This window comes from Dipodomys spectabilis, unplaced genomic scaffold (assembly GCF_019054845.1).
Source record: "Dipodomys spectabilis isolate Male_0828 unplaced genomic scaffold, ASM1905484v1 ptg000145l, whole genome shotgun sequence".
Lineage (NCBI taxonomy): Eukaryota > Metazoa > Chordata > Mammalia > Rodentia > Heteromyidae > Dipodomys > Dipodomys spectabilis.
This window is the reverse complement of record NW_024870822.1, coordinates 7,025,450-7,040,558: the sequence shown is the minus strand read 5'-3', so window position 1 is coordinate 7,040,558 and position 15,109 is coordinate 7,025,450. Positions and strand designations below refer to the sequence as shown.

The following is a 15,109-nucleotide window of genomic DNA, read 5'->3' as shown; positions in this document are numbered from 1 at the left end:
GGCCCGGTTGAGGGACAGCGCCCAGGCCCAGAGTTCAGGCCCCATGACCGACAAAAAAAAAAACAAAAAAAAAACTAATGAGTTTATGATAATTATATTCTTCTACAGAGTGGTTTTTGTATCAAATACCCAAATGCACAAATCACTTGCCATTTTATGCAAGATAGCAATAATAAATATTTAGAGTTAGTAAAATTCAGAACTTCCTATGTATGTACTATCCATTTTGAAATAAAATAGAAGCTAAACAAAATTCAAAATGAAGTTCTGTCTTCTTATAAACTAAGAGGTGAACTAAGGATGCTATGGTTGAATCGTAGCAAGAACCAATAAAGAGAATTGGTGGCTCCTGCCTGTAATCCTGGCTGCTCTGGAAGCAAAGATCATAAGGATTGCTGTTTGAACCAGTTCTGTGCAAAAGCTTTAAAAGACCTCATCTCAACAGAAAAAGCTACACTTGATAGCAGAGCCTGGCTTGAGTTGTAGAATGCAAGTGTGCATTTACAGACTTTTTCCTTGTCATTGTCTAAACACTAAATATATATATATATATATATGTATATATACACACATATACGTATATGTGTATATGTATATAGCATTTATTAAACTACAGATTATTGAAAGCATGAAAGTATGTAGATCATATATATATACATATATATGTATATATATATATACATACATACATATATATATATATATATAGCTCATGTTATATAAGAGACATGAGTCTCCACAAATTTTGTTATCTGTGGGTTCCTGAAACTAATCAGCAGCAGCTACCCAGGGACTGCTGCACAGTCCATCACATCAGCCCCACAAATCTTAATGTTCCTGTATCAGTTCTAAACTGCAAAGTCCAAAGTTGTATCTAAATATGATCATCTAAATCAGGTAGGAGTAAAATTTGCCACTTAGACTAATTTATAACAGTATAAAATTACATTTTATCAAAGCTCCAGACTTGCTTTGTAATTCTGTCTAATAAAAAAATCCTGTCATGTGTTTTTTCTTCTTCTTCAAGAAACTTGTTTTGAAATATTATTATTTCTATAGTATTTCCTCACCAAAAATATCAGAAAAGAAAATGCTTTCTGTGTTTTTTATAGTCACTGTACATTATCTTTCAAAGCATTAGAGTTCAGTAAATCTTCATTTAATCAAAGATTTTAAACTATGTTTGCATTGTTAAGTAAATATAAGCTTGCAGGTATAAAGCTTACATTTAAAAATAAACATCTTTATTCTTGGTTGTTACTTCCCTCCATTATTTTGGTGAATGAATTTCTTCAATTCTAGAATTACAAACCAGTAATCATTGCACACGTATTTTATATTTACCTTGTGTCAGGCCTAACAATAATTACATATAATACATATGTGATGATTCTAAGACTTTGCTTTCAGTATATAAATTTTCTTAAAAACGAGCTTAGGGGCTGGGAAATTGGCTCAGTGGTAGAATGCTTGCCTTGCATACATGAGGCCCTGGGTTTGATTCCTCAGCATCACATAAACAGAAAAAAGCCCGAAGTGGTGCTCTGGCTCAAGTGGTAGGGTGCTATCCTTGAGCTGAAGAGCTGAGGGACAGCACCTAGGCCCAGAGTTAAGGCCACATTACAAACAAACAAACAAACAAAAAGAGCTTAGCCTTGTGATGGATTAGAAACTGTCTTTTTGTTGTTTTACAGGAATTTAAGTATAATTGGCTAATGTAGGGAGAAATGGAAAAAAAAATTATTTCCTGCTTGCCACCTAGGAAATGAAAGTTAAAGATTCAAGATAGTAGTTCTTGCCTGTGACTTTTATACTGTGTGTATATATGTGTGTGCATGCAGGTACCAAGGTTTGAACTCTCTTGGCTTTCTTGTTTAAAGATGGTACTTTGTCACTTGAGCCACATCTCCAATCTAGTATTTTGCTGGTTAATTGGAGATGAATCAAACTTTCCTGCCTGGGCTGATTTCTAATCTTGATCCTTTAGGCCTCAGCTTCTTGACAGGCTAGTGTGAGCCACCAGCACTCATTTTTGTCTTTATACTGTGTGAGCTGGAAGAATGTCCTCTCGCAACTCTTAATCCTTACACAGTGGTTCTGGATGGGTACATTGGGTGTGGCCTACACAAAAGGCAGGTAACCTTTAGGACTTCTTTTTGATTAACAGGCCTTCCATCCTTTCTGTCTCATTCCTAGAGAGTTTAAATTTTTCACCATTTTAAAAGAGAGATGAAGATAGCCACTCTTATGCCTCCCTGACCTGTATCTTAACATCGTAGTTCTAATGTCTGAGTCTGGCACTCTTGATATTTGTTAAATATAATTCAGTTTCCCTGTCTCGTCATCTGTCTATTTTGCTTCATTTTCCCTCCAATGATGTTGGTTTCTTTTGCTCTTAAAAAAGGGTGTAGAGGGTGAAAGGGAAAACCAAAAAGTCATTTTCCTACCTGATTTTAGGAAGTGATGTGGGAAATTCAGTTAGCAAAAAATTTTGATTGACAAACTGACAACGGGACTAGAAGACATCATTTATGCTTTTACCATAAACTAGGAGTGTAGGGAATCTTTTGATCTTTGTGGTATGGTCAACACTAACAATCTTGCAATTCTGTTTAGAAAGTAATCCAAGAAAGCCAGTTAAGGTACAGTTAACTTGTGAGATGTACCCAGTTGTGAGGTGGCCGAGTTAACTTGTGAGATGTACCTTTTAGCTAGTGTACCAATTTTAGTCACTAATAATGGTTGGGAGCTTCCTTCAGCTTCCCAGTTTCCACCTAAAAACTTCATGTTTGATATAACCCTTTCTTTTGTTTCATAGTTGCCTGTATTATTATGAATTAATGCTTAATTTTAAGGCATAAGTTTTTTTATAAAGGACAGAGTTACATACTTTTGCTAACATCAAGATTCAAGAAATTGTCTTTTTTACCTTAGATGTTCAGTAATGTGTCATTTGTTTTCTTAGGAACTCCCTGCACCGTTACGTGATGACAATTCAAAAAAGGAATTTGAAGACATATGTCAGAAAACAGCAGAAAATAATACAAAGATGAAGATAGCTTGGCGTTACCAATTATTACCCAAGATGGAGGCAAGTCAATATACAAACTCTTTCTAAAATTTGCAAATGCATTTATTTCCATTTTATACAACCCCTTGTGGTACCTCTTATTTTTTTAATGCAGTACAAACTATATTCATTAGTTTAAACACTTAAATAGTTCATTTGTAGATTATGTGCTAAAAGTGATGCTTTTCTTCCAAATAAAATGATGGCAGATTGGTTTTTTACTAGTATATGCTAATCATACTGAATGAGGTTTATTATAACCTTGTACATATGTGTGTGTGTGCATATATATAATGTACTTTTATCATTCACACATACAGAGACACAAATACACACACACACACACACACACACACACACACACACACACACACATTGCCTTATCTGGGAAATTAGATTTTTTTTCTTACAAAAATATATTATTTTATTTCTTCTATAATCCTCATATAGAATTCTTTATTACAGGGTTAAAAGCCAGAGTAAGTGATATCATAATCAAGCTATTTTTATCTGTTATGATTCCTATATTCAATATAAGAGGTAGTTATTTAGAATTATTGTTTTCATTCCTATACATTTTCAAAGATCACATTTTATAACTCAGCTACTTGGTAACCTTCCCTATCTAGATAAGAATAAGAGACCAGAAATGAAAGAGAAATTTCTGAGAACAACAGATGTCATTGGTTCTGTCCAGTGAAACTCATGAACTGTTCTCCTAGGGAAGGCTTTGATCATTTAAAATGAAGTTCTTCACCTAATTGTTTTCTTTTCCACTTTTCAGAAGACTTTACTATCTTCTGGTCTTTATCATTTTGGTAGAAAAGAGAGAAAATTTTAAATCTAAACAAAACAGTTTTCATAGTCCATCCTAGTCTCTGCTCTTCCACATTCTATATTCCAGTATTCCATGTTGTCTTTTCTGAGGACAGAAGCTCCTCGTCCAGCTTTTGGTGGTTAATTGATGTTAAGAGTTTCATGGACTTTCCTGCTTAGGATCCTCAGATCTCAGCCTCCTGAATGTCTTGGATTATAGGCATGACCACCAGTACTGGGCATCACAGTATATTTTTAATAGCAAAAGATTAAAATAAATCCAGATATTCATCAGTTATTACAACTAATGTTGGGTTCATTTTCATTTTAAAAAGGGAAGTTCTCTGTAATCAGAAGGTGTTAAAAGCATAATCTCCCTTCAGATGCATTTGAGAACTAGGTATAAGAGACCAGAATTGGCTGGGAAGGTAGCTCAGTGGTACAGCTAGAATGCATGAAGCCCTGGGTTTGATTCCTTAGTACCCTGTACACAGAAAAAGCCAGAAGTGGTGTTGTGGCTCAAGTGGTAGAGTCCTAGCCTTGAGCAAAAGAGCCTTAGGGACAGTGCCCAGGCCCTGAGCTCAAGCCCCAGAACTGGTACCCAAAAAAAAAAAGAGTCAAGGATATATGTAGCTAGTCTGCTTCAGAAAGTATAAAAAGTGAAAAAGTAAAACAGACTAATGTAGAACTAGCACTTGAGAACCCTAATAATAAAGAACTTTATTTATGTAATTGAATTTAATAGTGACTCTTAGGTGAAGTGACTGTTCTAATTTTTGTGCTGATACATTTTGAAAGTTAAATAATGAATCTAAACTCTAAGTGAAGTTTAGACTTTTGTACAATATTATCCTACTTGAGGTTTAGATTATATACATCACTTTTTGTGCCATTTACTTTTAGTCTTATCTTAGTTAAGCATTACTCTTTTCATTGGTTATTTATATTCTTCAAATGATATTGCTAATAACAATGCAAGCAATTGAAACTTTAAATCTTCTCTTATAACTGCTTATTATAAATCTCTTTAGAATTGAGGAGAAAACTTGTTTAATTCATTGTCTATGAATTACTATTTTGAAAAATATTCCTACTTCCATATACGTATGTGTGTGTGTGTGTGTATATATATATATACATATATATATATATATATATAACATATATAAAAAGAAAGAGAGAGAGATGTGAGAATGGTTAATTCTACTCGTTTAAAGTATCATACAATCCTTGGTTTAACTTTGGTTAAATTTCTTCAATATATATGTACTTTATTACTAATAATCAGTGTCTTTTGCTCAATAGGAGAAAGAGACTTTGACTAATTTGTTTTACTAATATCTAGTGAATGTTTTACAGTTATTTGTTGGGTGATTTAATTATATAATATTTAAATTAGATGTTAAATTACTGATTTTATAGCCAGAAAATTTATATTTTTTATATTTACAAGGTGGTCAAGGCTTAGAAAATAGAATCATCTTTTGTTATCTTTTTTTTCATATAATTAACATGTGTATACACCATTATAGTAATTTTATAAATGATGATTTACCAAGATTGATGGATTTGGATCATAATTTATTATCATCTACTTTATAAATCTAGCCCTTACTTTGCCAGCCCAAGTTTAAGAATTAAAAAAAAAAAAAGGAAAGAAGGTGAGGAGGGGAAAATGCAAATTGAAAAGTAGGTATGCTGTGTAACAAAATTGTCCTTTAGTATAATCCTTCCTTAAGAATTTTCTCCTAAATGGAAAAACTTGTAAAAAATTAAGTGAAGTAAACCAGAACCAGACCCAAAGAAACATAGCTCCCATTGTTTCCATTCTTTGCAATAACTAGTATATGTCTAGGATAATCTTAACAGACAAGCAGAAAAGGTCAAAAGCTATGTAGATATGACCATATAAAATTATGCTAAGCAAAATGAACCCCAAGATAGGAACACAAGAGGTTTTATCTTTGTCGATGTGGTTTTTAATGTACTATGGGATTTTTTTGTTTCTTTGGTATGTTCTTCCCCCATGGTATAACCCCTGTTTTCACTGTTTTGGATTCCAATGCCCTGTATCTTGTATATACATTTTCTAATTTGGGGAGAGGAAGAGAAATAACAAAATGCTGAAACAAGGATACAGGTTGACCCATTGTAACAATGAGATGTAAGAGATACTATGTTGGTGAGTTAAATAACGATATAGATTGACCCATTATAACAATGAGATGTACAAGACACTATGTTGAAAAACGAACTTTACAATTGGGGGGGAGGGAGAGTATAGTTGTAGAGGTGGGAGGGAGGGAATGGTAGAGGAAAAACAAAGGAGGAAGGCAACAATGCTTGATAGGAAATGTACTCATTACCTTGCTCATGTAATGCAACCCCCCTGTATGGTATTTTTACAATAAAAAATTTATTTTTAAAAAAAGTTACTATGTTGAAAACGAACTTTACAGCTTAGGGAGGGAAGGGATGGAAGGGAAAAAACAAAGGAGGGGGTAACAATACTCCATAGGAAATGTACTCATTACCTTACTCATGTAACTGTAACTCCTCTGTACAGTATCTTTACAATAAAACATATATACCTAAAATTTTTTTTAAAAAAAAATTTTCTCCTACTACCATTTAGGAAATGCCAAATAATGTTAAGAATATACATACTGAGTCAGGAACTGGTGACTCAGACCTATAATCTTGGCTATTCAAAAGGCTGAGATCCAGAGTATAGAGATTTGAAGCCACCCAGGAAACAAAGTCCACAAGTCTCTATGTCCAATTAACCAGCAAAAAGCAGGACTGGAATCATAGCTCAAATGGTAGAGCACCAGTTGAGTAAAAAACCTAAGCAAGCATAAAGCTTTGAGTTCAAAGCCCAGTACAATCGCCACCAAAGGGGGAAAAATAGAATATTCATACTTCATTGAATAACTACCTTAGTAAGCCATTAATCACTGCTTCTTTCAGTTCAAAGAATATATCTTTTTTTTTTTTTTTTTGGTTAGTCCTGGGGCTTGAACTCTGAACTTGCCCACTGTCTATACACTCTTCAGCTCAAGGCAAGCGCTCTACTGCTTGAGCCACAGTGGCACTTCTGGCTTTCTAGTAGTTTATTGGAGATAAGAGTTTCACGTTCTTTCCTGCCCGGTCTGGCTTTGTACCATGATCCTCAGATCTCAGCCTCCTGAGTAGCTAGGATTGCAGGCAGAGTCACTGGAGCTCGGCAGTGTATCATTTTTTAAATGCTTCTTCCTTATCTAGTTATTTTGATTCTCTCTCTCCAAAGTAGACATGCCCTCTATTCCCTGTCTAACCATCAAACCCTATTTCTTCCTCATAAATTGCTACTTACAGTATATTCTGATATTTAATTTTTCAGTATTGTGGAGCTCTACTACCATGGGCTACAGTGGCTCCATCGATTCATGACATTGTATTGGGCATTTCCTAAATTCTTATTACATTTTGGTTTTTTTATCTTAGTGGCCTAGTCACAACAAATATTTTTTTAAGTGACAAATATTTTTTTAAGGCAATGTAATTAAAGGACACTGATGAATTTATGATTCGCTAGGGAATCATGACACAATGATAATAAGAACACTTAGATAGTACATTACAGTTTACAGAATATTCGTTGTCAATATTGCATTTTATTCTCACAAGGACCTAATAAAATAATGATTAGCTTTATGTCTGATGATTGAACTGAGACTGAAATTGACTTAGGAACTGGTTAACTTTCTGTTATGCTATACTGAGAAACAAAAAATACCGCTAGTAACAGTCTTAATGTCTTAATTAGACTCTTTGTGATACAGCTCTTTTCTGAAAATTTTCTGCCATACTAGAGGTAAGAAGATATGGTACTGTCTTATAGCTCTGTTTTCTCTGTACCCCAATGACAGTTTATTTTCTTTTAGCCTAGTGAATTTTTATATCCATTCTGCTCTCATCCACTGATGACAAAAGCTAAAAAGTATTTTAAGTAAACTGTCTACTTATTTATGACATTGAGATATAAAAATACATCTGATTTTATAAAATTGACACTTTATGAATATTCACCATTACAACTAAAATTTTTGAAGAAATACTTAATGTTAGTTTTACAGTTCTAAGCTACATGTGGGGGGGGCGGAGAACTTGGAATATTGTTTTGTCCTTTAGTAATATATTTACTTTCTTTTTTTCTGAATGCATTGTTTTCTTTAATAAGTAATAAAATTTTATGTGTACTTATAAATATCTTAGCAGTCATATCTAATATAAATTTTAAAATTAATAATTATGAGAAAAGCTAATTTTATTTTTACATTTTCATGGATTCTTTCATGTAAACTCACAGCATGAAATCAATCTTTTGCCTTAATTTATTTGAAATGTGAAATGTCTATGACATCAATATTGTTATTGGAAACATTAATAGAGACAGTAACCCAAAAAGCATCCCTATCTTCTTAGCAGTTTAATAAGTTTCCAAGTGTATAGGATTTCAAGAACTCTTAGTTTGCTGATAAATTTATTAACTCAAACTTAAAAGAAGTGAAAAGTCTCTTTTCTCTCTCTCTCTCTTCCCAGGGCAAGTCTGCTAAAATAGATTATTCATGCTTATTTGATTCAGGTAGGCTTTTGCAAGCTTCCCTACTAGGCCTGGGAATTTGGTACATTGAGGCCTTTTCAGAGGCTTCTGACATAGACCAAGCTTTTATTGCATGGTGTTTTATTATAGCCAAATCCTAGTCTCCACCCAGTTTGTAGGCACTCTTATTCTTTTGAATCAAGAAAGGTTATCACCTACCTTAATCCATGCTACTGCATGGATTAGGGACACCAGTGTGCCCCAGGATTCTCAAAGAGGATCCTGGAAACTTCTGTTTTTTTTCTTTTTTGCTGTCTTTACTAAATTCTATTGGGCCTCAGAGGGATTTGCATCCGAAATGGGCAACCTGGTGTTTTTCTCAATGAAGACATCAGATCAAAGTTCAGTTAGTCAAGGCCTTTCAAAAACATTAAGGGGGCTTGGACTTATACAATAAAAAGATGAGCTCTAGCAGAGATTGCAGTAAAAACATTCTCAACTATAATCCGGATAAAGAATAGATTATAAGCCAAAGAACAGACCTTGTTTAAATTGTTTTAGACTAATAACTTTACATTTAAAACTTCACACCCTATTTTTAAGAGACTTTAAAGTCCTATAATTTATTTGTCAATTAGTCAAAAACGACCAATCTTGCTTTGAGAGTCATAATTCTGTACATACTATTATTGCATTGAAAAAGTTAGATTGAAGGTAACTGATATCTTTCATTAATAAAAATAAGCAGTAGCTTATGGAAGCATGATCAGGCATTTTATTTAGAAAATAAATGTCAAACCCACAGACTGAGACAAATGTTCCAATTAGACTTAAACATGTTTTATGCCATGTTGCTTTATAATTTGATGTCTTTGGATATTTAATTTAATCTGAACTACTGGTCTTAAATGTTACGTAAAATTGTGCTTCTTATATAAAAATAATCACTTAGTAAAATATAAGATAAGGATCTATATATTTCATTTATTAAAGATTTCTGTTCCCATATTTCTTTAGATATTTTCTAGTTTTGTTGAATATTCTCAAAATTGCCTGTTTTGTAATATTCAAGACAATGTAAAAAGATAGGTTTGGGACTTTTACCAGAAGCTTTTGCTAGGTGAAAGTTGTTAACAATTCAACAGAGAGAAAGTGAGAATGAGATAGTGAGAGATAAAGCAAGTGTGTGTGTGTGTATATGTGTGTGTGTTTGTGTAAAAGAGAGACAGACAGACAGAGAGACAGAGACAGAGAGAGAACAGAGAGATGATTTCTAATGTGTTCATTTAAATCAGCTCAGAATCCATCCAAAGCAATAAAATAATTAGTAGATATTTACTATGTTATAGTTAGTCTCCCTCTAGAAGAAAAATTTCTTAGACATATTATTAATAGATTATACAAAAAAATTATTTTCTGTGAACTAATGATTATTCCAAGTTTAGATCAAACCAATATAGCTTATCTACACTCTCATACTTTAACATGTGACTTGTTTCTGTCTAAAGTAATGTAGTATATTTTATTCTATAACCTTAATTTTAACTTTATAAGGAATATTGAACCATGTGTGTGTACATGTGTATAAAATCTTGTAAGCATCTAATTTTTAAATGATGCTTAGTTTATTATATTGAAATACTTGGTTTATTTTTGGACCACTAACCAAAGTAATTTGTCTTAAGTTTTTTTTTTTTTTTTTTTTTTTTTAAATTTTATTTTATTTTATTTGAGAACATACTGTACAGAGGGGTTACAATTACATGGGCAGGATAATGCATACATTTCTTACCAAGCATTGCATCCTCCTCCTTTGTTTACCCTTCACCTCCCTTCCCAGCCTCCCCCCTCCCTCCCACCCAATCATACCCCCCCTCCCCCCCCCCCCCACCGACATTGTAAAGCTGGTTTTGACATGACATTTTGTACTTCTCATTGTTGCAACAGGTCCACCTGAATCCTTAAACGACTTGTTTGTCCCCGTCTCCTCCACATGTTATACTGACATCAAATATAGTGAAAGCAGGGGTTACACTGTGGGGGAGGGACACACAAAGCAACAAAGAAATAATCTTATAAATGCATTAGAAACACATGCATGAAAGAAACAAAAACATTAAAATACATATTTGAGGTTTTGTTTTCCTAACATCACATTATCTGACTTTTTCCGCTTGACTCATACCTATACTAGATATTGCAAATAAGGGAAACCATGGTTGTCTTAAGTTTTTCATTAGTTCTTAGCCACTGCACAATTAAGTTGTCATTAAAATATGGTATTATTTACATACATATATATAATTACATTTTTAACTTAGAGATGTATACAGCATAGTTTCAAGAAAAAAAGAGGTGTCTAAATTTTTATAAACTTAGGAACCAGTAGCAGTGAAGAAAAGTGTGAGGTGAAAAGTTTCCTAACTACACACAGTTTAAATAATAAAGGTTTTTATAGTCTTGTTCTATTAATATTAAAATATTAAAATACATAAATATTCCATTATTTCTCTGACATATAACAAATAAATTGTAGTCAAAATAACTTTTTAACAACAAATATGGTTTGAGTTAGCAGGTTGGACCTGTGTCATCTTCAAGATTTGGTCATTATTATGATGCATCAAAAAAGATATCTGAGAAACTACTTGAGGCTTCAAAATGGCATAGATTTTTTCTTCCGGAAAAAGTATCTTCAACCCTTAAAGTAGAACCCTGGTAAGTTAATTATACATATAATAGCAAATTCTGACTTCAAATATTTAAAGTTAATTTTAATGCATAACTAAGGATATATATAAATATGCATATTGTATCTATATGTATATATATATATATATATATATCGTATATATGTAGACAGAAAGAGAATAATCAAGCTGGTTATCTGCTGTTTTTATTTTCAGGAAAATGTGAAATAGTTCTAATTCAGGACCTTTCAGCTCAAAATGCAAATAAATAATAAATGCTTATTGATAATAATAGCAGAGAAATGATATAAAGTAATACTTCTTTCTCAAGTGATTTTTAGTAAGTGCTCTCTCAAAATGTAAACAAGTATGTTTTCAAATATTTCATTTATTAAGGATTTCTATTTTTAGTTATGCTGTAAATAGAACCATCTATATAATTTTAGTTGACTAGAGAGTAGACTTTACATGTTACAATGAATAACTTTAAATATTAACCTGTTTATAATATTAATAATTAAAGCAGAACTCCAAAAATTACTGAGCTATATATTGAACAATTTAAAAAATGTTAAGAATATTTAATATGGATTCTTACTCTAGTAAGCTAAGAAATAAGTTGCATCCTGTATTTTCTTTAGCATTATAGAATCATTATTTTTGAAGTGAAATGACTTACAAATGAAGGAAAATGACTTATTAAATTGGCAGAAAATAATTAAATAAAATGAAAGATCTACAGTCTTTCACTCAAAACTGTCCCTAAGAATGTAGTGACCAGTATTTATTATTATTAAATTAGTTTCAGAATTTTTTTCACTTTATTTTTGGGTTCTCTAGTCTGTGGCTAAGGAATCAACAAAAGTGACTTCTTCGATATTATTTTAGTAGTAATAGCTCCCAGTGCACATTTAGTATCTCATGTAATTCTTTTACTCTATACAAAAGAATGTATTCCTGTTTTCCAGAAACAAAGGACACTGAGGGACTGGGAAGGTGGCTCAGTGATAGAGCACTTGCCTTGCATGCATGAGGCCCTAGGTTCGGTTCCTCAGCACCACATAATCAAAAAGAAAAAAGCCGGAAGTGGCACTGTGGCACAAGTGGTAGAGCACTAGCCTTGAACTGAAGAGCTGAGGGACAGTGCCTAGCCCCAGAGTTCAGGCTCCACGACCGGACCCAAAAAAAAAACCAACAACAACAACAAAGGACACTGAAATTTACAGAAGTTATTTATCTGAGTTGCATCTATTAACAGATAGAAGCAGGGCTAATGTCTGATATCTCTTTCGTTTTGCTTCACTACTGTAGAAGAATTTGGTGTGTTTCACATTTACCATTTTGTGCTAAAGAACACTGAAAAAAGATGGAAAAATAACTCTGCTCTGATATTGAGTTATCCTACTGTTAAACTTGGGCAAATATCTTAAATTCTGTGAAGATCAGTACCGTCATGTGAAAACTTGGGGTGAAGGAAAGGTGAAATACCACCTACTTTATATACATTACTTATTTTTTTTTTATTGTGAACATACTGTACATGGGGTTACAATTACATGGGCAAGACAATGAGTACATTTATCAAGCATTGTAGCCTCCTCCTTTGTTTACCCTTCACATCCCTTCCCAGCCTCCCCCCCCCCCACCAAAGTTGTAAAGTTCGTTTTCGACATGACAACTTGTACTTCTCATTGTTGCAATGGGTCCACCTGTATCCTTATTTAAATGACTTGTTTTTCCCCTTCCCCTCCACAAATTATACCGACATCAAATACAGTGAATGCAGGGGATATACTGTGGGGGAGGAAACATTACTTATTTTTTGAATCATTATATTGATATACTTGGTCCTAATTTTTGCCATACATATACATATAGGTATACAAATACCTATATGTATGCATATACATATAATCTTGGAAAATAGATCAAAATAGCTTTCCTATCATTTCTCAAATAATAAGTGGTAGAACTTACATTCCAAGTTCATTCTCCTTGACTTGGAATTCTGTGCTAGCAATAGGAAAGTACTGCCTCCATTCTAGAGTACATAGGGAAACAAATAGAACACTTGGGCTAGTGGTAGACTATTTGCCCTAACATACATGAGTTCCCAGCACTACAAAAGTAGAATATTAAGTATGATGTAATTTTAAAAATAGTGTATTACTTTTGCATTTTAAAAATCATTTTAAGGATTAAAAAAACTTTGTATTAGAAAGTATGAGGCTTTTTATTCTTTCATTCTACACCTAAGAGAGAGAAGTTAACTTTGCTAAAATACCTACTTATTCCAGGCATTTGACTCTGGCTTATTTAGGGTTTTTTGTTTGTTTGTTTGTTTTTTGTTTTTCATGGTTTTTTTTGTCGGTAGTGGGGCTTGAAATCTGGGCTTGGGCACTGTCCCTCAAACTCTTCAGCTCAAGGCAAGCACTCTACCACTTGAGCCACAGCACCACTTCTGGTTTTCTAGTGGTTTATTGGAGATTAGAGTCTCACAGGCTTTTCTGCCTGGGCTGGCTTTGAACCACAATCCTCAGATCTCAGCTTCCTGATTACAGGCATGAGCCCACCACAGAGCCCAGCATGGCCTACTTAGTTTTTCCAACCACCCTCTGAGAGAAGTAGTATTATTTCCATTTTTTAGGGAACTTGAGAGTGGAGATGTTAAGTAACTTTCCCACCATTGCAGTGATACTAAGGTAATACCCAAACCCAAATTTCTAAACCTCCTATTTACTCACACAGTAAATGTGCAGCCTACTAAGCTGGGTGCTAGCTTAGTTGTCCCTTGTGACAGTAAGGATATTGGCCAGCCTTCTTTAAAATATATATTTTCTGAATATGAATGTTTTGAGAACTAGCAGTTTTGCATGGAAAAATTTATAGATTTTAATTATCAAGGCAGTATTTCATTTTATAGTAGTTAACTGTTAATTCATTTATTTCATATTAAACTTAAATGCTTAATTAAATGTAATTAAACTTTAAACATGTAATTAAATTAATTTTGAAAATGGGTACTTTACCATGTGAGATTTATTTTAATTTATGAAAAGCGTGTGCTCATTTCACTGAAATGAACTTTACTGGCTCATTTATAAAACAATAAAGCTATGCCTCATACTTGTCTATACTTTTCCTGTAATTAAGGCTACAGGATACATCTACATCCCACTACCATATATGAGGATATAATATATAATTTCATAATTTCTAAAGGCACTATTGATAACATGTAAAGATTTTTATAGTGAGTAAAACTGAAGGTCATTTGAAATTTTCAGTAATTAATTTTAAATTATTGGTAGGCTTGCCTAAGGAAAATGTTCATACATACTGTTTAAATTTTCAAATTAAAACCTGAGCATAAAAACTTGACATGTATCACAATATTATTATCAAGATAGCTTTGATATTTCACTCTCATAAATCAGATAATCTGAGTTACAAGGTAACAGATAAGGAAGCTGAGTTTGAGAAAATCTAAAATTTGTTAATTTGATGTTAATTCAAATTAAATATTGCTAACAGGTATTTCCAAGGATAGTTTGGTTTCCTCACTAGTCAGGTACTGCTTCTTCAGGACTGAAACATTACCTGGACTTTCCTGTTAATGAGCACATCTAACATGCTGGTTAGCAACTAAGGTCTACATCCTTCCCAAATTTGTTTTGAGCCCTAACTTCCATTTGGGGATGGGCCTTTGAAAGACAACTAGGTTTATATGTCCAAGATCAAGACACTGACAGGTCTGGTCATCTGCTGAAGACTACCTGGTATTTCCAAGATTATAAAGGCCTTAATCCTATTAAGAAGGCAGGATTCCTGATGGTCTAATGGCCTCTTTAAGACCCTAGTTCTTAGTATTGTCACATTGGTGATAACTGAATTTTCTGAAAGGGACATATTCAAACCATAGCATATCCTGAGTCAACTAATATACCT

General features: G+C 33.1%; 1 protein-coding gene across 1 annotated transcript in view; it reads left to right on the top strand.

Annotated features, from left to right (window-relative positions):
• Elp4 (elongator acetyltransferase complex subunit 4) overlaps positions 1 to 15,109 on the top strand; it is a 172,515-nt gene that overhangs the window by 26,547 nt on the left and 130,859 nt on the right. Inside the window, exons 4-5 of the mRNA XM_042691717.1 lie at positions 2,966 to 3,091; positions 11,050 to 11,189. Of these exons, the coding sequence (XP_042547651.1) occupies positions 2,966 to 3,091; positions 11,050 to 11,189 (266 nt within the window). The remainder of the gene's footprint in view (positions 1 to 2,965; positions 3,092 to 11,049; positions 11,190 to 15,109) is intronic.